We start from the raw sequence: 26,217 nt of genomic DNA, 5'->3' as shown, positions 1-26,217 counted from the left end.
GTGACATCATGAGTGTGATTATACAGAACACTGGAGAGTGTAGACTAACATGAGCACTGGAGTGTAAGATTATGAGTGATGTCCTTTCTACAGACTTATACAGTCATTATGGTTATAAAACTAGGAGCTACTGAGCAACTCATAAAATAGCTCAACATTTGCATGTGTATTTGTAAAACTATAAAGGTTTTCAACATTTTACAAAATGAACTAAAATTAATAGAACAATAAATAAAAACATACATTTTCACAAAAAGAACTTATTTAAAAAGTTTTGCTTAAACAAACAGGGAGCTGCTCATTTCAATTATTTACCTGTTTTTCTGCTGAAGTTTAAGGTGCAGTATATATTTCAAAATCTTGTACAGTTCCTCTCTCTGCTCAGTGTTGGTCATATAACAGCGAAAATATCGACATATATCAGAGTTTCGGTTTTTCTGGCTACCAGTTCAGTGTCGGTCTGTTCGGCAGCCGGCTTCACCTGGTCTCCGTGCTGCACACTGAAAAGTCACGTGACCACACGTTCAAATTTTCGTTAGCGGCACGGAAAATCTGCAGACTGTTCTGAGGAAGTGTGTGTCTGCACAAGCACTTATTTATTTCGTTAAATTGTAACGTTTGCCATCATATAATCGTATAAGCTGACAATCAATAACATAAGCGATACAATTAATCTTGCAGCACTACTCAGAAGTGACAGGGCTTATTATGTATTTAAAACTCCATTCAGATATACAAACATGTATTGTGTTGCCTATCTGCCTTTAATTCAGTGCCTGTGTGTATGTGTAAGTGTTTGATGCCTGTAATGAAACTCTTAATTCTATTTTTAGCTAATATTATCAGTTACTGATGTATATTATGTAGCACACAATGGCACCCAGACCTTCAGTGGTGTCCTACCTGAATACCAAAACTCTTAATACCATTATGATGCCACGGCTGTAGAAAGCATTAATATTATACAGAAACGCAGTATAACAAAACGGATCGTCAAAGACAGGAATCTCATGTATAAAGCAAGAAACCCACTGATCACAATTCAGCAAGTCTCCTCTCACTGTAGCCACAGCACCTGCGGCCAGTGCACGCATACATCTTCTCTAACAGAAGCATCAATATTTACCTCGTAAAATGACCATGGGTTTTTTGTGTGCATTTTTTTCGTGCATTAAGGTTTTCCTGGGTATTTGAAATGAAAGCAAATTGTGTGTTTTGCACGAATTTTACACGAAAGAAAATGCTAAATTATAAATGGTTTATAAAAAAAGTTTAACTGTTTTGGCTGACCTGCTCTCCCAGAAGCAGAACAACCAAGAAAAACGCCATGAAATGAAGAGAAAGTATTGGGAATAATTTTATACATATTCATAGACAAATATATATTAAAAAGGTAAATCAATGATTTAGGTTTAGGCCAGCAGAAAAGCTTTTGCTGACCCTGATGGCCTGCCATATGTGGTACATTTATACAAAATATGTCTTGTATATTAATCTCTTTCACCTCAGTTTTACATGAAATCTGAGTGCAATTTTAATGACTGAATTTTTTATTCTTTAAAGAGTGAAGTGCCACTTCCAGGAGAAGAGGAACTTTTCTCCAGATGTGAACCAGACTCTGGTTTACCTCCTGATGGAGATTTCCATCCTGACCACCTGAGTGAAGACTCGCTATCTAACGATGAGTATGAGTGTACCTCACCGGATGACATCTCTCTCCCACCTTTATCCGAAACCCCTGAGTCTAACTTGGTCCAGTCTGAGAATGACCTAGATGACGGCTACTGCATGAGCTCCCACAGCCTCCATACGAGCCACTACAGCCAGCAGTCTCACTCCAGACATGGCGATCCTCTCCATTTCCGGTCAGAGGAAAACTTCCCATCCCCTACGATGGGCCCTGCTAGCCGATTCAGAGCTGAATCTTCCTCATTTGTCCAAAGCCCACTTACTGTTCCCACCCCCACCCTGGTTTCCAGCACCATCTCCAGCATCTTAAAGAGTAGCAAGCCGAAAGGCCTTGCCGAGTGCCAGCAAACCGTTTATTCCATGCATGAGAGCCGGATCGAGACGCAGGAGTGTGTGCATGAACCTGCTTCGGCCCAACAGCCTTCTGGTAACACGCATGCTTCTGTTAAACCATTAACCCCAGACAAGGAGCCAGAGCTGTGCAGGCCCATGGCCATCCGCGAGGAAATTAAGCGCTCGAGCAGTGCCAGGGCTACGGGGAACCTAGCAGCAGGTCAGAGCCCTAACTTCTCCAAAAACTTGTGTAATGCCGTAGTAATGGAGGGCTCTCCGGTGACCTTGGAAGTGGAAGTCACTGGATTCCCTGAACCTGCTTTAACTTGGTGGGTAGCTTATAACAAACTCAACCCCTAGTTTTTAACTACTGTAGCTCTGCCAGTATTTGCTGGAAATTAGTACATCTGTAACTCTTTTTTATTTAATACTATAACTAAGAAGAATGACTGATGATTATGTTTTAGACTTTGAGACTTTAAGTACTTCATATCGGCCGTTCCCTAGTGGCTGCCAAAACTGATAGTCACATATTTTGGAATACATTCTGTTGATTTTTTACATTGCATGAGAGTTGTCGATGTTGAGAGAATGTAACCTAACTGAACATGTTTGTCATTACACATAAAGCTGTGTTCCATTTTCAGCTCCATTCCTTTTCTAAATTCTAATATTAACTTTTTCTTTTTTTTTTTTTTACTTTGTAAATTGTCAGCTCTAACATTACTACATCCTTTGTTTTGTTTCCCAATTTTTTTCACCTTCCCATCTAATATCATTTGAACTCACCCTTGTAAACTTCTACTCATGATCAGTTGCTGCCTCTTGCAGCCAAAAGAAAGATGAAGGATGTAGGACTATTAAAATAAGTACAATAGTGTATAGGATGTGTTGATATTGGCTGGTAAATGGTTCGAAGCATCTTGGAGAACCTGCACGTTCTGCTGCAGACTTTGGTTTTGGCCTGGTTTTGTGTTGTCAATGTTCCAAAATATTTCATTTTCATTTTTATATTAAAAAATAATGTTTGGTAACGTCAGATGCTCAATTTTACTCAGAGACTAATGGATAAGAAAGAAAAAAAGCATTCAAACTATTGCACATGCACACAAAAAAATATACCCTGTAAAATGCTGACATCTGGTTGTCATGTGAACTGCACAATTTCAATATAGTGAAATTTACTGTTATGAATGTTATTAATTTTGTACACTACATGGCCAAAGGCTTGTGGACACCTGACCATCACAACCCAGAATTGCGAGAAATAAAGTCCGAATGTGCGGAAATAAAGTCAAAATTGCGAGTAATGAAGTCGGAATTGTGAGAAATATAGTTGGAATTGCGATAAGAAGTCAGAATTGACAAAAATAAGGTTGGAATTGTAAGAAATAACGGTGGAATCATGAGGAAAAAGTTGGAATTCACAGAAATGGATAGAAATTGTGAGGAAAAAAGGTGGGAATAGCGAGAAATAAAGTCGCAATTAGGGAAAAAAGATTTATGTGGTGAAAACTGAGATCTATAGCCTGTAGTACATGTCAAGTTTGAACTTTTTGAAGTTGGTTATGCTGCTAGATATTACGTATTATGGTTGTCATTGTGCAAAATGTTGCACAAATTGCAACTTTAACAACGTGATCCTACGCATTTATAAACAGTGACTGAACATCCCTTAATATTGCACTTAAGAGAAATTAATGCTGAGGTGAAGTTGCTGAAGGTCCACTTTCCAGCTTTTTAACATCACCACTTTTCTAACTTCACCCTCTAACTGAGAGCACATATTAACCTGTGTCTTTCTTTTTTTTGCTCTGCTGTGAGTGTGTGACGTGACAATTCACTCTGTGCTTCAGGTTCAAGAACGGTCAGGAACTGCGCAGTGACGAGCGTATGTCACTGTCCCATAAAGAAGGCAAGCATGTGTTGTTCATTGAGAGAGCTGCGCAAAGGGACTCGGGACAGTATTTGGTTCGGGCTTCAAACTCGGCCGGCACGGTTTCCTCCGGCTCCGTGCTGCAGGTCAAAGGTAATGGCTGCTCTGACTTTGACACCCTCAAGCTGGACTGGCAAACCTGCTTTGGTACTCTGTGTGTCCTCCTGTGGCTCCTCTACCTGCTGGTGTTATAACACTTACTGTACACAGACCCTGAAAACATCACTCACTCTGCCTTCTGCTGTTCACCTGCACTTGGTTGATGATTTCAGTGCACACCCTTTGGAGAATATGTTCAGGAGCATGAAGGTTTTTTCGTGTCTGTCACTTTTAAAATTCATCACGTGCTCACTTTCACTGGTAATTAATCTGACGCTTACTTTTACATCGAATTCATTTCATATTCTGTAAATTCTCATCAGTAACAATAGATTTTGTTTCCCTATTGGAAAGGTAAATTAAAGGTTATATACTGTATGCTCTTGATTCATTTTAGATTATATTCATTGTTTTTGTCAAGACCAGATTATGTTATGTTATCAGCTTCTTGCTCTTAAAAAATGGGTCAAATGGTTTAAAATAAATTATAGTGCTGGTCATACTACTGAAATAAAGTTTTCTGTTATCTGGATGGTGAATTTCTGCTGTTTATGTATATAACTAGCATCCAATTTGCAATAAATTTGAAATTATATACAATAAAAGACATATATATATATATATATATATATAAATGATCTATTAGCACTTTAACATGAGCTTGCTTTGGTCCTATATTTCCCTATTTACCTCTAAATAAATAAATATATATATGAAGCAAGAAGTCACATGAGAATTGGCAGAATATTTTGAGCTGATATTTAGTTTTTGATATGTAAACACTATTTACATCTGCATTGAGCAGAAATGCATCTCAGAATGCACAACACACCATATTTTAAGGCAGATCAACTACAACAACAGAAGATCGTATCACACACTACTTCTGGCAGTCAGAAACAGAAATCTAAAGCGTCATTAGGCACAGGATCACACAAACCTGAAACACAGGATACAACTTTACTTTTCAAGTCAAATCCACACATGTTCTTGCATAATTAATATGGCTGTTGAGCCTAGATATGAACATGGTTATTGAAATTTATTTCAACTTTCCGAAGTCCACTGTGAAATCCATTATAATAAATAGGGTATAACCCAGACACCATGTTAAATCTAGTGAAGACAAGAAGGGCAACTGTCAAGTATCCAAGAGTCAAAATGAAGGGGTTACAGAGCACACTGACTGAGTAGACTTTGTGCAGACCTTACGAATATTATCAGCTCTACACAGATCCTGCCTCGATTGGAGCTTCCAAGTGTCCAGTTACATCACTGGAGGGGTTACAGAGCTCATGGTCTGAGAAGAGCTTGTGCAGACTTTTAAGAGCATCATCAGCTGTACACAGATTCTACCTCAAAAGGAGATTTTCTAGAAAGAAGTCACAACTGGAAAAGCCTGGTTAAAAATCTTTAAAAAAATAAATAAAAAAAGACTGTTATTCAGCAGGTGCCAATGTATCTAATGGTGTGGTTATTCAGTGTAGTTTTGGAGTAAAATTAGAAGCAAAATACACCCAGAAAGCCACTAACAAATTATTAAAAGCAAACAAACACAAAAATGTATAATTTATATTATGATTTTATTTTATAATTTATAATAATATTTTATATTAATAATTAATGAATAATGAATAAATGAATGAATACTTGCAATATGTTGGGAAGCACTGAACAGACCCATCACTGTTATCACATGGCTTCCCCACTGAGAGAAAGTCTGGACCATCTGATAATGTTATAGATAAGAATTTAGTTATATCAGCTTCTTTACCACAATCACATGTATGAGGACAGTGTGACAGCAGTGAAGTGTGCAGTAGGAACGACAGACTGGTTTAAGGTAAAGGTTGGACTGCATCAAGGATCGGCTCTAAGCCCTTTCCTGTTTGCAGTAGTGATCAACAGGTTGACAGATGAGGTCAGACAGGAGTCTCCGTGAACTATGATGTTTGTGGATGATATTGTGATTTGTGGTGAGAGTAGGGAGCAGGTTAAGAACAGCCTGGAGAGGTGGAGGTACATGCTGGAGAAAAGGGGAATGAAAGTCAGTAGGAGTAAGACAGAGTACATGTGTGTGAATGAGAGGGAGGGCAGTGGAGTGGTGTGGCTGCAGGGAGAAAAGGTGGTGAGGGTGGAGGAGTTCAGGTACCTGGGGTCAACAGTGCAAAGTAATTGAGAGTGTGTTAGAGAAGTGAAGAAAAGTGTGCAGGCAGGGTGGTGTGGGTGGAGAAGAGTGATAGCAGGAGTGATTTGTGATAGAAGAGTATCTGCAAGAATGAAAGGGAAAGTTTATAGGGACTGTGGTGAGACCTGAGATGATGTATGGTTTAGAGACAGTGGCATTGAGTAAAAGACAGGGGGTGGAGCTGGAGGTAGCAGAGCTGAAGATGTTGAGGTTTTCATTGGGAGTGACGACGATGAACAGGATTTGATATTAGTTTATTAGAGGGACAGCGCATGTAAGACGTTTTGGAGACAAGGTGAGGAAGGCAAGATTGAGATGGTTTGGACATGCAGAAGAGGGACATGGGGTATATCAGTAGAAGAATTATGAGGATGAAGCCATTAGGAAGGAGGAAAAGAGGAAGACCAAGGAGGAGGTTTATGGATGTGGTGAGGGAAGACATGCAGGTAGTTGGTGTGAAACTGGCAGATGTAGAGGACAGGGGTATGGAGACGGATGATCTGCTGTAGCGACCCCATTTCACCGATTATTCTTTCATTGCCAGAAAAAATACAAACATGACTGCACTTGAAAGCACTTGGGCATGTTTTAAATTTTTACCAATTTTAAAATCTCTGATCTGTTTATTGAGTTTTGACCAATGTGTGTATCTGTAGCTAATCCTATAACCTAAACCATAAACTGCAGTGTATTCCAATAAAAACAAGTTGTCAGTTATAATATATTAAACCTGATTTCCTCAGTGCATGAAGGAGCCACTCCTCACTCCTTCCCTGGATGAGAGAAGAAGAAGAAGAAGAAATCTTATAGAACCTGTGAGTGAAGATGAACACCAAATACCGTGATTAAACAAAGCTGTGTGATGGTTCAAGAGTCAAAAGTCACCAAAAGTCACCAAAAGTCACTGCAAACAGAAATGAGAAAATTGAAAGAGGATGTGAACTGCAACTGCATTTTTTTTATTAATTAAAAGTGTGTCTGTGTTTCACATAAAAAAAAAAATTCAAATGATCAGTGATTTCTAAAGCTACGTAATTGGTTCTCTCTTAACATATATCTTAGCGTGTGAATGTTTATGCATCTTTTCTTTTCTAATTTTGGTTAAAAATAAAGCAAAGATTTTGATTGGACGTCTATATGTATGTTGTTAATTTGGATACTCTGAAAACAATTACTTCCATTAATTACTTTGATTTGGAATAAATGATTAGTACTAATGAAATCAGACTTCCTGTTGCATCTTTCTTTAAAGCTGAATGTAAAAGATATTTGATTAGAACCAAGAGATTTTACAGTTGACTAGCAGAGGGGAAAAAATTACATGACTTACCATTTCAATCTCACTTTAATTCCTTTGTATTTGTAGATCGCCTTTAACAATGGACACTGTTTCCAATAAGCTTTACAAAGATAAAGCGATAAAAAAAATAATGCGTTAGTTTGTTTCTTATAACTGCACATTTATCCTTAATGAGTGACCCATTGGCAAATATGGCATGGAAAAACTCCCTGAGATGGCATGTGGAAAAAACCTTGAGAGGAACCAGACTCATTGCGTGGTACCGAATGTCCATTCATTCCAGTTGATCATTGGGGAGGTGTTCAGTAATAGGTGGTTAAATGCAACCCATGGTCCTGAGCCATCGTAGTAGACTGTTGATATTAATTACAGTCCAAATCCATCCTCAAATTTCTCGTGTTGCTCAGTGATCTCATGAATCTTGATGAGGAATCATCACCATCCCCAATTTCGCACTATAATCCTAATAGTTTTACATTTTACAGTTTAAATGTACAAATATTTGGAGGGTTTAACAGGGATGTTAAATACAACATATTTATGGTACATCCAATGACGGAGCTGAGAGATGAGCACATGTTTAAAGATTGGGATTGCTAAAATTCACTCGCATGACCCTGGAGAATATAGCATCAATTTCCAAACACATAAATGAGTTATAGCACCACTCGAATGACCGAATCACAGGACTGTAAGTGTAAAACTACAAAGAAATAAAGTCTGTAAATGTATTCTGTGTGCCGCAATTTTACCCAGCACCATAAGTATATTAACTAGAGTTGTGTATGAGATTCCCTGTGAGTTGCTCACTACTTTCAAGATCAGTTGCAACTGAATTATCTGTGTAGTGTAGTGTATAACTCATTTTTACTCTATTGCCCTGGTCCATCCTGTGTATTGTCAATAAGTCTCTCCTTTTAGACCCTCTATTAATTATGGAAAAATCTCATGCTGATGAGGGAACAGTTTTTGCACTACAAGTTTTGGAGGTGCAAATCATGGCCATTCTGTGCTAAGTGGTGTAAATGTTGGGGGTTGCTGATTGTCAAACCAAATGGAAAGGATGGGTGAAGGGGTAGGAAAAGGAAAGGGTGGGAAAGGCCAAATGGCCCTCAAGCACTGTCATAATATAATCAGAGCAAAGAGTGCTAAGCCTGATGTATTCTTATGTAAATATATGACATATATTTGAATTGATCTTGCTAGAAGTCTAAAGGACTTATAAAAAGCCTTAATTGTAGGTTTGGAAATGTAATGCATATAAAGAGATTTGACATTGTCGAGGCAAACATGAGGAAAGAAACCAGACTTCAACAGGAACTCAACAGGCTAGATAATGGCATTTAAAATGGTTACAGTAGATAGGTATTAAAGACCAACAGTATTATAAGTGTGTTAAAATGATGTTCTTTATGAGTCTTGGCCTGAGCACTGTACAGTTTTTTTTACAACCTTAATTCCCCCAAAATTTGGGACTCTGTGTGAAATGTAAATAAAACATAATGAAATTAACTCAACTAATAAACTTATATTGTTATTTAACGTGTTATTAAATTTACACAGCCAGATAAACATTTTGCAATTAATTAAGTTGATGATTGGGTAAAAATAGTGTATCTTAGCGAGGCAGAGTCTCTCAGAAGTAAAGATGTGCAAAGCTTCACCAATCTGTGAAAGACTTTGCCTACAAATTTCAGAATATTGTTCTCATCAAAATTCAAAACAGTTCAAAACAGTTCAAATATCTCATTATTTCAGTACAAAGGACACTTTTACTGGGAAACATTTCTCACCCAAAACATCAGCATATGGTCTCCTCAGTTCCCAGATATACTCTATACTGACAGAAGACGTGATGCCACACAGTGGTAAACAAGGTTCCTACTTTTTTGAGATGTGTTGCAGCCATCACATTTCTCAGTTTAAACATTTTATATGGTTTTTTGTTTGTTTGTTAGTTTGTTTTTAGCATTTATAGAATATAAGTTTATGAGAATTGCTAATCATTTTACATAGTGTCCCAACCTTTTTGGAATTGGGGTTGTATGACTACTACAGCATTTCTTATGTATAAGTTGGCATTATTTATTGAAACCAATGGGAAGCATTGGACATTTTCTACAATATCAATTTGGAATCATTTACAACAACTGAAAATGATTCAGAAATGCAGAAGCTCGACTTCAATTTCATCAGAAAAATATATGAACACCAAGAATTGCACAATCTTTATGTTAAACCTTACATGCTCCTTGTTTAAATGAAAGCTAAGGCAACAAATATTTATTCACACCTTATCTGTGTTGGTTGTAAGGTACTTTGAATTCAATATGTTTATACTATACAGTATATACCTTATGACCCAGAAAGACATGGTGTGAATTGTCAACACTAATTTCCCTCTAGGTGTGAATGAGTGTGTGAATGTTGACTGGTGTCTCATTCTCAATTTCATTCAGGGGTGCATTTTTACCATTGGATCCAGGTCCTGGTCAAACTAAAACAAATGTGTTACTGAATAACAAATAAATGATGAAAAGAAATTTATGACTATATAAAAAAAATGAACATAGGTAACAAAGTAAAAGAAGTGAGAAAAGTAAGTATGCTAAGGTGGAAAAACTGCTTGTTGGTTTAAACCATTGTACCTTTGAGTTAAAGGTTTGAGAGTTCAAATCCCAGCACTACAAACCTGCTGATCCTTAGTTCTTGATCAAGGCCCTTATCCTTCAGCTTCTCAGTTGTATAAAAATATTGCATAATTGTAAGTTGTTTTGTATGAGGACATCTGCCAAAATACCATAAATGTAAAGTACTAAAAATGTCTTTGAGCTTTTTAGGAATTTTGAAAGTCCATGTAAACAGAAATCAAAAGTCTCAGCGTATATTACAATTTATTACTTTTTTACAAGAAGGTGCTGGTGTTTCAGTTCAATAGCGTATGTAAGAACTAGCTTATTATCTAATAACATAGTAGGTTAAACTAAAAAACTTTTTCTTTAGTTTTTGCCTTTTTTTATTAAATTGATATCGAATGTTGTCTTTTTGAACAAACATAAAAAATGTGAACATTATAAACTTACAAAATCACATGTAATCTTTTATATTATTTGTAATTCTTTATGAATTTCTTTTCAAATAATTATAATTCATTTGTATAACAAATTTAACAATGGACCTTGTCTCAAAGCAGCTTTACAGAGATAAAGAGGTTTTAAAGTTGTATTAAAGAATGTATAAATTTAGTGTCTATAAGTTTGAGTTCCTTATAATTGTACATTTATTTCTAGATTAGATTAGATGAATCTGGTGTTTTTGACTTTCTCTTTTAAAAGTGGAATAAAGAGACAATTATTACTGAGAAATCAGTAATTAAAAGCTGTTTTAAATTGAATAAAGGTATAAAATAAAATGTTTCTGGTTGTGTAAATTAAGTGGTTACAATTTATTGGCTCAACATGAGTGAATTGTGTACAAGTTGAATCCACAAGATAATTTAAATGAAAATTAGATTTTAATATTAATTGATTTACTTAATAATTAATTTACTTACTGTACTTATTGTTTATTACTTACAATAAACTTTCTGGGAATTTCTACATTTTGTTTTTCCTGAGGAACACGTACAATTTAATAGCTTTAATTTAATTGGTACAGGTATTTAATACTTTAATTGGCAAAAAAACAAAATAATTCACTACAAAAAAAAATTTATATAATAAAAAAATCTAATAAAAAAATAAGTCTATAAAACATACTTCTAGAGATATTAAAACTGTAAGAAATCATCTTTTGACAAATTATTGTAAGTAAAATTGTCTGGCAATAGAATAAGCTTGAAATGAATAATAATAATAATAATATTGATAATAATAATTATTATTGATAATCTTATATAATGCAAATCATTGATAACTGTAAATCTAACTGTGATGTTGTGATCTGTGTCTCCGAGACCACTGACAGCTTAAACATGAACCAGGTGCTGCAAAGTACCTAGTGTTGTCAGCTGGAGTGGAGATAGATTATCAGACCCTGGAGATCAGGAGTAAAGTGTCAGGGGGTGGATTTCACCTCAGGAGCTCTGTGATGACCAGCTTAATCATAAATGTGACGAGCAAATTAGCACTTACTTCTGAAATTTTAAATGACTCATATATGACTTTCAGTGTGAGTATGTGTGTTCATGTGTGTGTAAAAGGATTTTGATTTGGAAAACAACTATAAATACACGTTTTTCCAGGATTGACAAGATTTTGAAGATTCCCGATGTCTATACTTGGTGTCAAAGTTTAAATGTTATACATTTGAATACATTTGTGTCGCACATTTTAAGTATACCACGTGTTGGTCTGAAATTCTTTCTCGACGGGTCACTGGCTATCTTTAACCTGCCTTACCGTCTCTATTTTGGCAATCGTCTAGCTCTATACAGCCATATTAACTGCTCTTGATAGGGTTTGATGGGTTTTAGCACCAATAAAAGGTTTAATGTGGTGTACTTTTGGGGAAAATAAAGTAAAACAGACGGTTGTTGAAACCAACCAATCTGCTTCTAATAGCATGTTCAAGCACCGAGGAAGTCTTTAACCTTGATTGACAGGGACAACTTCTGTTTGACTTAATTATATATCGTTTATATTTCTTGTCAATATCTTGTCAATAAAGTCTACACACAACATATATATTTCAGACTTTTGTATATAAGACACTTGTGTATGTGTGTGAGAGAGAATGTGTGAGTGTTTTGAGAGGGGGTGGGTGAACATCCTGTGTTACAGCCTGGCCAGTGTTAAGTGAGTGACAGGTGTGAGTTTGCATAAAATGGCCTCCATCTCCCAAGATTCTCCTGGCTATCCAATAGGCTGTGGAGATGAGGTGATGATGCTATCAGGTCTTGAGGTATATAAAGTAAAAGTAGCGTGTTAGCACTTCTGAGCAGTTGGAGCATTCCCAGCCTTGCCTCGGGTGTAGGGATTGCTTGGGGAAAAGCAAAACTACACGGATTCCAACCTGTGTAGTTTTGTTTTTTGGGAATATTCTTGAGGCTCAACCGTTCTCACACTGGATTTTGGAAAACATTTCTGGATAAGGAGTTTGTTTCAGAAGAATAACACCCCTTTGGGCTCCGTCCCCCCAATTCAAGGCACTCTTGTGGATACAAGTAAGTGAGCTTATGACCTGCATCCAAGACACTTTGCACTTGTTCAAAAATGTATGTTGTTTTGTGATTGAATAATTAGTACAACAATAAAATATACATAATTATTGTGAATGAACCCTGGCTGAGACAAGGCATACACATGCATGACCCTGCTGAGGCCTGGGCATAAGTAGGAATACACCAGTTCTGTTTAACACAATAACTGATTTTTAGTTCAAAACTTTTTATCGCCCAAGGTTATTATATGGTGCGATGATGATTTGAGAAAAGCCAAGAATAGCCTGTGATAGCATTAGAGTGGTGTCCCAGCTCGGCCACGATGTCTTTTTAAGGGAATCAGCAACAGGGCTATCAGTTGCACCTCCAGTTATGTGCCACATGGTGACTGTCAATCAAGCAAGGGTGGGGGGGACTGATTATTTTTAGACCCAGCCTTTTGTGACACCTGGGCTTCAACTCTTAAGAAGTTTTAAGTTTTTTTCCTAAAAACTCTTTTACTTATGATGAAACAATAAAAAAAAACTTATCGTGATTTTTAGACAGATAAGATGTTCATTTATGTTGCATCCTGGGAAAACTGAAATAATTACTTGCTTGGTTTGTATGGTAAAATAAGGACAATCGCTAGAAGTTGTCTATTTGTAATGCATATTGTATGTATAATCCCTCTTGCTAATCTTTACAGGAACTATTATTTATAGGGCATTGCTGCCATATTTTTACAATACTGACTTGAAAAAATACATTTAGACCTAGAAGTTAACCTACAGTATATTGTATTGGTTTAAACTGAGCATTAATTATGTCATATATATATATATATATATATATATATATATATATATATATATATATATATATATATATATATATATATATATATATATATATATATATATATATATATATATATATATATATATATATATATATAGTTAGATAATATATATATATATATATATATATATATATATATATATATATATATATATATATATATATATATATATATATATATATATATATTTAGATAATTTTAATAAGATTTTGACTAAAAGTAAGAATTTGATTTTAACATGTATCTACTTGCTATTCAGAGCATCCACTTTATTGGCAATGACACACAAGCTATTTTAGGTAAAGGTCATGTGCAGCTGCCTGGCCATTTTAAAAGTGCTGCTTACAAGACCTAGAAAAGCATTGCTTTATGGAAGAACATTAATAACTGGTAAATCATGGCAATTCTTATGATTTTGTTAACTGATAGGAAAACCATTCTGTGAGAGGTCCATGCTTATGCATTATATAAGGCAACCAAAAACAGCTGTGATGTGTATGTGGGAATGTTCAAACTGGTCACTATGAATCAACAATTTGGTGTCATTGCTCCTGACTGACATTATATGACGATTAACTAAAATATACCTTCTTACAGGCACTAGAAAATGAAAATCAGATCGATGTATGTGACTAAGGAAATGAAAAATCATTGTTATTTATGTCACAAATCAAACCAAAGGCACCAGTTGTTACTGTCATGTCTTTAAGCTGTCAGTCAGTGCTAGATGTAAAGGTTTGGCCTAACACCCAGACCCCATGGAGCCAGTGATTTCTCAAGTGACAAGCTGCTCTGCAGTCAGCTGCTGGGGAAAGTCACTGCAACAATTATTTAGTTTAACTACAGCTAAAAATACCCAGCACCATAACTCCCTATGCAATTTCTCTATAATTGTGTTTGGTTGACTCCGAAGTTGGATTAAGCAGTACAATTTTTTCTGTTTGTCTTTCTCTCAGGGTGCCCACCATCATGACAACACAGGCGCCAACGTTTACACAGCCGCTTCAGAGCGTTGTGGCACTTGAGGGTAGTGCCGCAACGTTCGAAGCTCAAGTTAGTGGTAAGGACGACTTTTTGAATTGTGTTTGTGATAAAAATAAAAATGGAGAGGAAGATAAACAAAGTATTATTTACAGTTAGTATTATGATCATGCTAAATGTGACTTTAATGCCATAAGGTCATGAAACATCCCAATGCAAAGCCCTCATGAACATCTGTACAATTCTCATTACAGAGAAAATGGTGTAATTTCCAGAAACATAATTTTATTCAGGGCTGGTTTGCTTTATATCAAGTATATCTAACCTATATTATATTACATTACATTACATTACATTATATATTTTTTTCAAGTGATGCAATCACAACCTAAAGATTTATCTCTTGCTAATAAAAACCCTCTTATTAAACAGGTAATCCAGTTCCTGAGGTGAGCTGGTTTCGTGATGGCCAGGTTCTTTCTGCTGCCGCTCTGCCCGGCGTTCAGATCTCGTTCAGCGAAGGCCGCGCTGTTCTGAGGATCCCCGCCGTGACAGCCGCACACAGTGGAAGATTTTCAGTGAGAGCCACCAATGGAGCTGGACAAGCCACTAGCACTGCTGAACTCCTGGTTACAGGTAAGAGAACATCTCGTCAAATGTTTTTGGTTACAACGGCACCAATAACTAGATGGTCGGTCTTGTCAATAGGCAGCTGTGCCAGAATAACTGTCAACTAACATCCCAGAAAAATTGCTTTACTTTTACTTTATATACATAACTAAAATTCACAATTTTTCAACTGCATTTTTAGTAAAATGCAAAACACAGCAAGTCTGATGGCTCCGCCATTTTACCTAGAACTCTAGACTGCCCCTAGTGTAGGCTGTGTTGAAATGGTGTCCTATGTGGGGTTTTCCCCTTTGGATAACAAGTAAGACAAGATATACTATATATGACACTATATATGAATTCATAAAAACATGGCACAGTAGCTATTGAGAAAACTAAAAGCATCTGTGCTATTGACATATCTATATACATCCAATTAATGTAAAAAGATAAATGTCTAAAATAATATTTGATATTCTCCTAGTTCTCCTTAAAAACAGGATTTTTCCAAAGTATACAATTGTCTATACATTCATGTATTAGAAGACAACTACATCTCACTGATTTTCCCAATTTGAACACACTTTTCACACAGAAAAGTTAGCATGTTATTGAAAGCAATTAATTTTTTTGCACTCAATTCTTCCTAATGTGCTTTCAATATGAATTGTTTATATTTAAAATACTGAGAATAGTCGTTTACCAAATGCATTTTTTAAATTTCATAGCCAAATATGCCTGTAATTACTGTTCATTCAGACAATATTTGAATGCAAGTTTGTCACAGTTCTCAGCATTTGCTACAAACAGTACAAAAAATAAGGATTAAAGTGTAAGAAATACAGAATTAAGTGTAATAAATCATGATTAAGTATATGGTTTTGTTAAATAGAGGTCTTTGCCAATAGAAAATTGGATATTCTGTTAAAACACATATCATGTCCAAGGGACATTAAGGGAATGTATTTATAGTACAGTGTAAGTAAGCACTAAGGTACAACATGTGATCATGGTTGAAAATATGATCATATTGGTATCTAGAAATAAATATATAAAATATATTTTTTGGATCTAAAGAAAAGTGCTTGATTAAAGGAGCTGGCCAAGCTCATGCCCAAGCTAATACTCCCCAAAAGTATAATAACGTATTCGGATTGTGTTTAGATTGTAATTATTGCGTGTTTCTGCTGTGTGTTTAAATTATGATATTAATTAAATTTACACTGGGTTTAGACTGTGTTTTTATGATGCTTAAAGTGTCCTGAGATAGTCTTTGAAAAGTTTTTGAAAAGTTCAGGTTGCGATAAGACTGTGTTTTTTAGATTGTGCTAAAACTGTGTGTTTAAACTGTGTTTTGATTGTTCTTGGATTGTTTTTGGATTGTGTTAAGATTTATTTGCATTTATATTGTGTTTAGATTTTGCTTTGAATAGAAAATGGAAATCTTCGGATTTTGTAGAAATGTTTTAACATTGTGTTAATATGGTGTTAAAGCTAGTTGAGTTTAGATTGTGTTTGAATTGTGTAGTTGTAGAGTGGATACAAAAGAAGCCTTCCCACATTCTTTGGGGAAGAGTTCAAACTAACTTGCTATTGATGCTAGGAACTAATTGTAGTTAAAAGCTCATCTTATGCAATGTCAATTACAAATGCTTACAAAAAACTTACAAATGCTGTGTAGTTATTTCATTAACAAATACAACTAACTAGTATTCATTACAAAGAGTTCAGGTTATAAAGCTTATTCAAGGCAGTGCGATGCTAAAAGCTAGTACTAGCTGGACATTTTTTCTAATTGCTAATGCACAGTAGATATGATGATACAAGCTATAACTCATATAGAGCGCTAATGCCATCTATTATATATTCAAATGAATATAGTTTTAATGCCAATTGCAAAATATCTGATGCTATGTTTTTTTCTGCACTTTTCTACTGAAATGAAATGTTAAGATTAGCGTAAACGATTATTTCCAATTGACCCTTTTACCCTCAAAGTTTGTAATTTACACCAATATAATCTCCAGTATGAATGCACCATACCTAAGAGATGCTCCTGATCTGGGTGATGGGTCTGGTTTGGTAACTCTGTTGTGAATTGTTTTTCAGCGGAAACTGCGCCACCCAACTTTATTCAGAGACTACAAAGCATGACTGTGAGACAAGGAAGCAAAGTGAGATTGGATGTCCGTGTGACAGGAATCCCTACACCTGTGGTGAAGTTTTACAGAGAGGGAGCTGAGATTCAAAGCTCCGCTGACTTTCAGATTGTTCAAGATGGAGACCTCTACAGTTTGTTGATTGCCGAGGCTTTTCCTGAGGACTCTGGTACATACTCAGTTAGTGCCACTAACAGCAGTGGACGTGCCACTTCAACTGCAGAACTACTGGTTCAAGGTAAATTCGTATTCTCATGTAAGAACAAAAATTGTGGATTGTATCCTGCATCACAAGTACTGAATGTGTCATGCTTCAGATTTAGGTCCTGAGATAATTCTTAAAAATCTTTATTACTTAAATCAAGGTGAGTACCAAACTTTGCAATTCTGACTAACATTACATATCTTCTTGTGCAGGTGAAGAAGAAGCCGTGCCTGCAAAGAAAATTAAGACAGTTATTTCAACCTCTCAGATTTCACAGACTCGCAAAACCAGAGTGGAAAAGGTACCCACTATTCCTTAATCAAGGCCCAGTTTACTATTAACACTCAGTGTTGAACTGCAAAAATCTGCTTTCTGTTCGATCCACAGAAATTGGAAACTCACTTTGAGTCTGCATCCATGCAGATGGAAGTGGAAGGAGGTATTTTGGCTCAGATGGCCCAGAAGACTCCACCACGTGTGCCACCCAAACCAACCTCCAAGTCCCCTCCATCCCTTGTGACTAAAGTTTCAGCTACTCGTCAACAGTCACCTTCTCCTGTGAGACATGTGAAGGCACCCATACCAACTCCTGTCAGGTAATGAAGTTTCTACAATATCGATTCATGACAGTGTGGCATGGTAATGAATTCTTGGAGATTCTATATCATTAATTTAGTGGAGTAGCAGGGAGCAATTTACCCTCACAAATACCAGGTCCCTGGTCCTATCCCAATTTTTTTTGTGTAATTTGTTATTGAGTTTCACACATTCTCTCAAAGGTCTGTGTGGGTTTTCTCTGGGCCCTTTATTTTGTAATACATTTTTATTGGATTTGGCAGACCTATTATCCATTTATACAAGGGTGATAGGCCTTTCTCAAGCAACCCAACAGTAGCAGCTTGTTTGAACTCATGACCTTCCAATTGGACGTCAAAGTTCTTATACACTTATGACCTTCCAATTGGACGTCAAAGTTCTTATACACTGTGCTACTATTTTTTTTAAATACCCCTAAATCTCTGAGTGTATATCTGCTCTGTGATGGAACTCATGACCTTCCAATTGAACGTCAAAGTTATTATACACTGTGCTACTATTATTCTTAAATACCCCTATATCTCTGAAAGGAATATATGCTCTGTGATGGAATACCACCTTACTCCCAGTGTTCCGAAGATCTCTGACTGCAAGAAATCTTTTATTAAAAATAACATTAGGGCCTTCTATTTTGGTGCCCAAGAAACACCTTGTTGGATTGGGTGAGGAACTGAAATCTACAGAACGCTAGATCCACAGGAACAGGGTTGATTACTGTTCAATACCAGGTCCTAAAATGGACTCTATTTCAATTAAATGTGGGCTTGTGTGTCATATTATTTATGTATTTACTTATATCCTTTAGACTTCACAATTTCTGCTCTTAAACATGTATACTTTATTGAAATATTTGTGATGTGCTAAGTGATCCTAATGCTAATTTCTTACTGGGTGCAGAATTTCCACTATTCCTATATGCTATGCACAGTCACAGAGGACATTGTGTCACTGGCAGTTATAGAAGACAAAAGAAAATTTCTTATCATCTCTAATATATTTAAACAAAAGTGTCGAATGAGATTCAAGATTTAAGAATTCAACAATGCAGTTATGACATCTCAACTTATTAGCAAACTATGACAGACACCATTGATGGCCATGTTAGCATAGAGGTTGAATGATTGGAGCCTTGTCCGTTTGAGCAGAGTATATAGCTGAGGATATGTGAAAGTTGAATACATTTCAGATGATATACTGCATCATGAGTAGAGATCAAGCAAGACCTACTTCCTATTGGCCTTACTGTCAGAAGGCAGACAAACAGCATTATGGGGAATTTAGCAACCATTAGCCAAAGAGAAAATGACTTTAAAAAATAACTTTTAATAAATAAATGATCCTAATCAGAATTTCATAACAAAATAATAATTGGAGGTCACTGAAAATTGCAATTTAATTAAAATATTCATATGCAAAACATTCCAAATGAATTTTTTACTTTGCATTCGAAGGATACAGGGAGCAAAGATACAAATAGACATTAGGAGCAAATAATTCATTTTTATTTTATTTTCAGAACCGTATCCCCCTCCACAAGACTGTCCGTATCACCGATCAGACCTGTCAAGTCCCCATTGATGACCCGCAAACAGATCACTCCAGGCGCAGAGGTCCTGCCCCCGTGGAAACAGGCGGGTTATGTGTCTGAGTCCAGCTATGTAGCCAGCATGGAAGCTAGAGCTTCACAGGTTCAAACCACCACTCACGTGGAACAGCGCTGGGAAGGCTCCGTCACCAGGAAACAACAAGTCAGCAGTGCCTCTGTTAGAGAGGTGAGCATAATATTTGATTCTACTTTCTGGGAGTTTGAGTGAAAATGATGTACATTCATACGAAGAAAGGGATTTGGTCTTGCCTTATGTTGTTGAGTATAAAATCTATTTACTGCAAGAATTTTGTCTTTGGTATTTGAAATGATGCATTAATATGTGTCATTATGCAATGCTGAAGAAAACACCTATGTTTTGCATCCCAATTTCTACCTGCATGTGAAAGGAACAGCAAAGCATGGATGACAAATCTGTTGCTGTTGCCACTGTGGTGGCAGCAGTGGACCAGGCTCGTGGTCACAAACCTTTTGCTGGCTCATCAGCAGAGCCTCAGGATGTAGAGAGCACCACTGCTCCTGTTCCCCCTGCACCTCCGATAAAGCAGGTAGTTTGGTCTTTCAGTGACATGGTCACCATCCAACCCTTTAATTCATCCCCATCTTTGGTGCCTCCATTCTTCCATGAACTCAGATATCATCTTGCCTTTCCAAACTGTTTTCTTTCATTACCCTTTCACCTTCATATTTCTTGTCCCACCACTGAGGAATAGATTTTTTTCTCCATTTTTTTTGGTCATCTATGATGAAACTAAAACAATTATTATTTTCCCTGTTGGCAAAACAGATCAAGTGCATTTCATCCACACTTCTTGAGCAGGCTAGTGAGAGAGATGCCACTGTTTCTCTCCCAGAACACACAACTACTATGGAATCCTCTAGCCATTACACATTTGCCTCTCGGGAGCAGGTACCTCAATTCAAGTCATTGTCCTTGTGTGGGGAGCACATTTACTTGGTTGCATTCTAAGCACTTTGTATGAAAAGTCCACCATTTCAACTAACATCATGCTGAACTGTTGCTTGATCTCTTCAAATAAACCATATAGAGATACAAAGAAAATCATCTAGAAAATCCAGAATGTGTATTAAGGGTTGTATTCATAATTAAGTAATTTACATGTAATGAGAAGTTTGTGTTTAAAAAAAAAGCTTACAGTTGTTCAATATATTCAGATACTGACTTAACAGCAAACACAGCATCAATGTTTGGTAATACAACAGTATTCCGTATTGGCATGAAATTTATCATTCAGAATGAAATAAACTTCGGTTTTCATTAGAAGCCTATTTAAAGCCAAAATGACATACATAGATATGACAATATCTATGTATGTATCTTTGAACAATATATGCTCAAAATTCTCTGCATAAACATTTAAGAGGTCTCTGAAATTCCTTTGCCAACTTTATGTCCCTAAGTGTATAAGTTTACATACAAGTATATGCTTTCACTATGTATTACTCTCTGTGATTTATTATTGCCCACTCAGTTTACTAACATCACTGTATAGCAACGTTATGACTCTGGACAAAAGGTATATGTTCAAACCAGCAGAGGTGGAAAAAGTACTAAAATATTTGACTCAATTAAAAGCAATGTTACTTCAATGAAATTTTGTTCAAGTACAAGTAAAGTTAACAGTAAAAAATGTATGATAAGTAAAAGTAAAAAGTAGGATTCTAGTAAAGAATTTTTTCTAGAATTTCCGAAAGGACAAGGGGATATACATCTCACAAAAAAAAAACCTACAGTCTATGACTTTAGTCCATTGTGAGTTATGCACTTTTGCAACAAAAAAACAAAAAAAACTGTTAAAATGCCATTTACTATAAGGAGAGACATCACAGATTCAGAATTCAGACAGTGAACGCACGTATGGAACAACCTTTTTTTTGCTTTCAGCCAGTCTGCATTAATGGTGTCTGTCTTGTCCGTCTCCTTTCTTTCTTCCGAGTTTAGCACGTTTGTTCTCTGCATATAAATCAATCAGTGCAGTAGTTTCCAGGGCAAAAATTTTCCCCCCTTGCATTATTTTAATACATTTATTTTTGGATATGATTTAAAATGTAGTTCAGTACAATGCTTCAAACAAAACATACTTGAGTAAAAGTAAAATCACAGATTTAAAAAACTACTTTAAAAAGTACACAAAAAACCCTACTAAATTACAGTAACATGAGTAAATGTACAGTAATTAGTTACTTTCCACCTCTGCAAACCAGGAATGTTTCAAATTGACCAACAATGGATGGATTTTAGGGCGTCTTTGACATTTCTGTTTATGTATTAGATAACAATTGAAAAATTATTATCGCCAGGGTGATGAGAAAAAGGCTGGAGCTGTGGCCACGGTGCTTGCTGCGGTGGATCACGCGCGTGTACGCAAACCCGTGCATGTTGAGAGTGCTATGGCCGAAGAGGAAAAGGATATAAAAGAGCAGACAATGCTGCTAAATGCTAAGCAACAGGTTGCACGTAAAATGGAGGTGTTGCAAATACCCAGTGATGTACCGAGCACGTCCACCGAGCAGTCTGTTCATGTCAGTCAGGTTAGAAGTCTTTTTTGACTGCCTACTTTTGTTTAATGAAAGGTGGTAATGTGTTTCCTTTTCATCATCCTGATTTCTGTCGATTTATATTAGATCCAAAGAACTACTGAGTTTAAGGCCCAAGTGGATACTGGCCTTTCCCCATCCCCAGTTCCTCATTTCACAGTTTCAAAAGTTACTGTTCCTAAACCTGATCATAGCTATGAGGTAAGCTCATGTAATATCAGGCAAGCAGAGAATAACCTTAGTGACAAATCATAAACTTTCAATTAGACATCGGAGTAAAATGATACGTAAAATTATTATTTTTTTAAAATATGTCCATATAATAAAACCACAATTTATCCTGCTTGCCTGACATGCAACTTTAAGGAAGTACTTGTTCGAAATCTGTATTAAACCCTAACTCTGACATTGTACAGTCTAATACTAAGCCATATACTGGTTCATTCTAAATAGAAAAAAGTAATCCATCATCCCAAAATAACCTCAAATAAAATGATTCATAAGAATTAACCACATTAATATAATTTGGAGTTCTGTTCCATTTTTCCCCATAATCCATTCCATCCCATAATCCTGAAGACATCACCTGTATTGTTCATGATTCCCTTTTGAAGTGGCTAATCAAAGAAACAGTAACCCATGTTGTTATAAATTATGCCCTTTTTGATTCACGCTGCTTTCCTTGGGTTGGTCAGGTCTCAATCGCTGGTTCTGCGATTGCCACACTGCAGAAAGAGTTGTCTGCTTCTCATTCTACTCAAACGATCATCAAGCCTGTCAAGCCTCCATCTTATAAGACTGTGGAGACAAGAGTGACCACAGAACACACCCCTTCACCATTTAGAGGTGCCACTGAGAAATATGAGTCGCATTTCGACACAGAGTTACAGAGAGAGATTGATGCTTCGTATGCATCGTATACAGGGGAATGGGAGACACAGGTTTGTAATTTGGGTTCATGCTTGCCCGCTGTGCTCATGTTTCTCATTAATCTCACAAGTAGATCATCATAATTTTGGTCATATATCACTTGTGTGGTCACATCTAAGCTCAAAGTTCACCCCCTAACTGTGGATTCCTCTACCTGCCTCATCTACCTGCCTCTTCTATCTGCCTCTTCTAATTACAGTTCTTCTAGGATATTTGATAACTTTCCTTCCCTTCCCTTCCATTTCCTTTTCTCCATCAGGTTTTCCACTTTCTTTTAACCTTTTGAACTATTGCTTTACTGCTGACTCAGATGTTAACACAAGTTTTGTTTGTTCCAGGTTCTTGAAACAGCTGCAGTTCCCTCAGCTGCCAAGGAACCAAGTATTCCTCCAACTGTTGTTGCTGTAAGCTATTAGTTCATTCTACACTGTCTTGACCATCTTTTGGTTAATGAACCATTAGAGTAGTACGCTTTCAGCATCAATACAATTAAACATATTCTAGCACTTGGATGTGAAATAATCAAATTTGTGGTTGACTGATAATTAAAACAGATAGTAGGCTCATATTTTCATATGATAAAGCAAAAACTGATTCACTATATCAGTGCTTGCAGGCTATTTTACTATTGTGGTTAAATGCTAAACAGATCACAGCAATAATTAATTAAATGTCATATACAGGCTATGGTTTACCTTTAATTGGGGAAGTGGTAGTTTAGTGGTTGAGGCGCTGGCCTTGGTAATGCCAAGGTGCCACTCTTGGGCTCTTGAGCAAGGCCCTTACTACTACGTACTGAAATGTATTATAAAAATAAAATAAAAAAGCACAGAATCATGAAAATGTGCAAAATGAAATAAATATGAATACATTGATTGTTAATAAATATTGAGGAAAATAAAAGACTTAAAAAAATACCCTAGATAGTACAAAGCACCCGGTGTCACTGATTTGCCTGTAGAGGCCACCCTCTTGCTGTATAATTAGAGCAGACCTTCTCCGCTGCTCCAGCGACCCGGAAAAACCTTCTGTATGGATTTTTGCTTATAGTTACAGCAATTAAATATCAGTGCCAATTAATCGTCAAAGCAGTTCACTGGAACAAAAAAAAAAAAAAGAACATCTCTATTTTATATATTAGTCTCTACTTGTGTGTAATAAATGACTCAAAATCAGGATAGAAGAATATTTTATTATAAATTCCATTATTTAACAGTACTTATTTCATTTCCATTATGTGTTTCCTTCTAAAGAAAAAATATTAAGTATATCTATAACCAGCATCTAGTTATTTGTCAAATAATTGTTTTAATCTTCAGGAAAGCTGGTTAAACAGATAGTCTTTGTTTTCTTTGATTCAGGGCTTGAAGAACCTGACTGTTACTGAAGGAGAGTCTGTTACCCTGGAGTGCCAGATCTCAGGCCACCCCACACCATCAATTATATGGTTTAGAGAGGACTACAGGATTGAAAGCTCCATTGATTTCCAGATCACATATGAGCAAGGATATGCCCGTTTAATGATCCGTGAGGCCTTTGCTGAGGATAGCGGACGTTTTACTTGTACTGCTACAAATGAGGCTGGAACAATCAGCACCTCCTGCTACCTGCTTGTTAAAGGTATCTTTCAATAACTTTTATAATGATTTTAGGATTTTTTTTTATTAGGATAAAATAAAATTATAGTTCTATGCAAGTATATAATTAGTAGTATAAAAGTTCTATATAAGTATAGTTTCTTAATTATCATTTAAGAAATCTTACCACATTTTTACATTTCAGTGTCTGAGGAGATTGAGACTCGAGCAGAGATTACTGTGGTGAAAGAGTAAGAACTAAAATATATGCTCATATCCATCATATGATTAACATATACACTTCATGAACATTTAACACTGATATTGACCTATTATTTTAGGACTAAAGAAGTGACAACCACTGAAGCCAGAGCTGCTCCTGAGACCGTGGATGCTGTAGCAGCTGCAGCTCCGTTCTTTGTGAGAAAGCCAGTTTCACAGAAACTTGTGGAAGGTGGCAGTGTTGTGTTTTCTTGCCAAATTGGAGGAAGCCCCAAACCTCACATCTACTGGAAGAAAAACGGTGTCCAACTGACATCTGGATACAGGTATTTGCGAGCCACAACTGCTAAGGCAATCAGTTTCCATTGAGTAGAAATGCAAAATGTATAACTATCTTCTTAATCTTCAGATATCGCGTAAGTTACAATAAGGACACAAGAGAATGCAAACTGGAAATCTCCATGACATTTGCTGATGATGCTGGAGAGTATACTATCTCTGCCAAGAACCAGCATGGAGAGGTATCTGCCTCAACAAAACTTCTTGAAGAAGGTCAGTACTGGACAAATTTAATCATGTAAAAACTAAAACATAATCTGTGACTGCTAGAAAGATGATTAATAACTTAGTGGATTTTAACGTTCAAATAGTAGCACATGCCACAATCTTATTACCACAGCACTGCAAATATTTATAAATATATTTATGGAAAAATGGGCAAGCATAAGAATTTGAGCGAGTTTGACCAGGGCCAAATTGTGACGTCTAGATGACTGGGTTAGAACATCTCCAAACCTGCAGCTCTTGTGGGATGTTCCTGGTCTGGAGTGGTCAGTCTATCAAAAGTGGTCCAAGAAAGAACCACTGGGGAACCGGCGACAGGGGTGGCCAAGGGCCACTGATGCATGTGGGTAGCGAAGGCTGGTCCGTGTGGACCGATCCAACAGACGAGCTCCTGTAGCTCAAACTGCTGAAGAAGTTAATGCTGTAAATGTTCAATGGGTCAGAACTGTTTTAGCAGCAAATGGGGGACCAACACAATATTAGACAGGTGGTCATAATGTTATGCCTGATCAGTGTATGCAAACCATGTACCCTACTGTCTGAGCCACGCTTCTATATAGCTTTCTGACCAATCATATTTGAGCATTTCCATGTGCTTTGGTATAAATTGTTAATAATTACATGTTAATACCGAAGCCTCAGAAACCCTTCAAAATAGATG

The 26,217-nt window shown here is 36.4% G+C and overlaps 2 protein-coding genes across 2 annotated transcripts in view; both read left to right on the top strand.

Annotated features, from left to right (window-relative positions):
• Window positions 1–4,589, top strand: part of ccdc141 (coiled-coil domain containing 141) — a 45,106-nt gene extending 40,517 nt beyond the window's left edge. Inside the window, exons 24-25 of the mRNA XM_046842904.1 lie at window positions 1,564–2,351; window positions 3,879–4,589. Of these exons, the coding sequence (XP_046698860.1) occupies window positions 1,564–2,351; window positions 3,879–4,152 (1,062 nt within the window). The 3' untranslated portion in view covers window positions 4,153–4,589. The remainder of the gene's footprint in view (window positions 1–1,563; window positions 2,352–3,878) is intronic.
• A 7,909-nt stretch (window positions 4,590–12,498) lies between these two features.
• Window positions 12,499–26,217, top strand: part of ttn.2 (titin, tandem duplicate 2) — a 178,045-nt gene continuing 164,326 nt past the window's right edge. The window contains 16 exon segments of the mRNA XM_046845789.1: window positions 12,499–12,709; window positions 14,504–14,607; window positions 14,961–15,164; window positions 17,247–17,534; window positions 17,714–17,802; window positions 17,889–18,097; window positions 19,615–19,870; window positions 20,094–20,252; window positions 20,492–20,614; window positions 22,027–22,257; window positions 22,351–22,464; window positions 22,959–23,204; window positions 23,532–23,597; window positions 24,555–24,813; window positions 24,976–25,318; window positions 25,402–25,544. Of these exon segments, the coding sequence (XP_046701745.1) occupies window positions 14,517–14,607; window positions 14,961–15,164; window positions 17,247–17,534; window positions 17,714–17,802; window positions 17,889–18,097; window positions 19,615–19,870; window positions 20,094–20,252; window positions 20,492–20,614; window positions 22,027–22,257; window positions 22,351–22,464; window positions 22,959–23,204; window positions 23,532–23,597; window positions 24,555–24,813; window positions 24,976–25,318; window positions 25,402–25,544 (2,821 nt within the window). The 5' untranslated portion in view covers window positions 12,499–12,709; window positions 14,504–14,516.

The sequence above is a fragment of the Silurus meridionalis genome, chromosome 3, assembly GCF_014805685.1.
Source record: "Silurus meridionalis isolate SWU-2019-XX chromosome 3, ASM1480568v1, whole genome shotgun sequence".
In the NCBI taxonomy this organism is placed as follows: domain Eukaryota; kingdom Metazoa; phylum Chordata; class Actinopteri; order Siluriformes; family Siluridae; genus Silurus; species Silurus meridionalis.
Note: the sequence above shows the minus strand (reverse complement) of the source record. Positions and strands in the feature narration are given on the sequence as shown.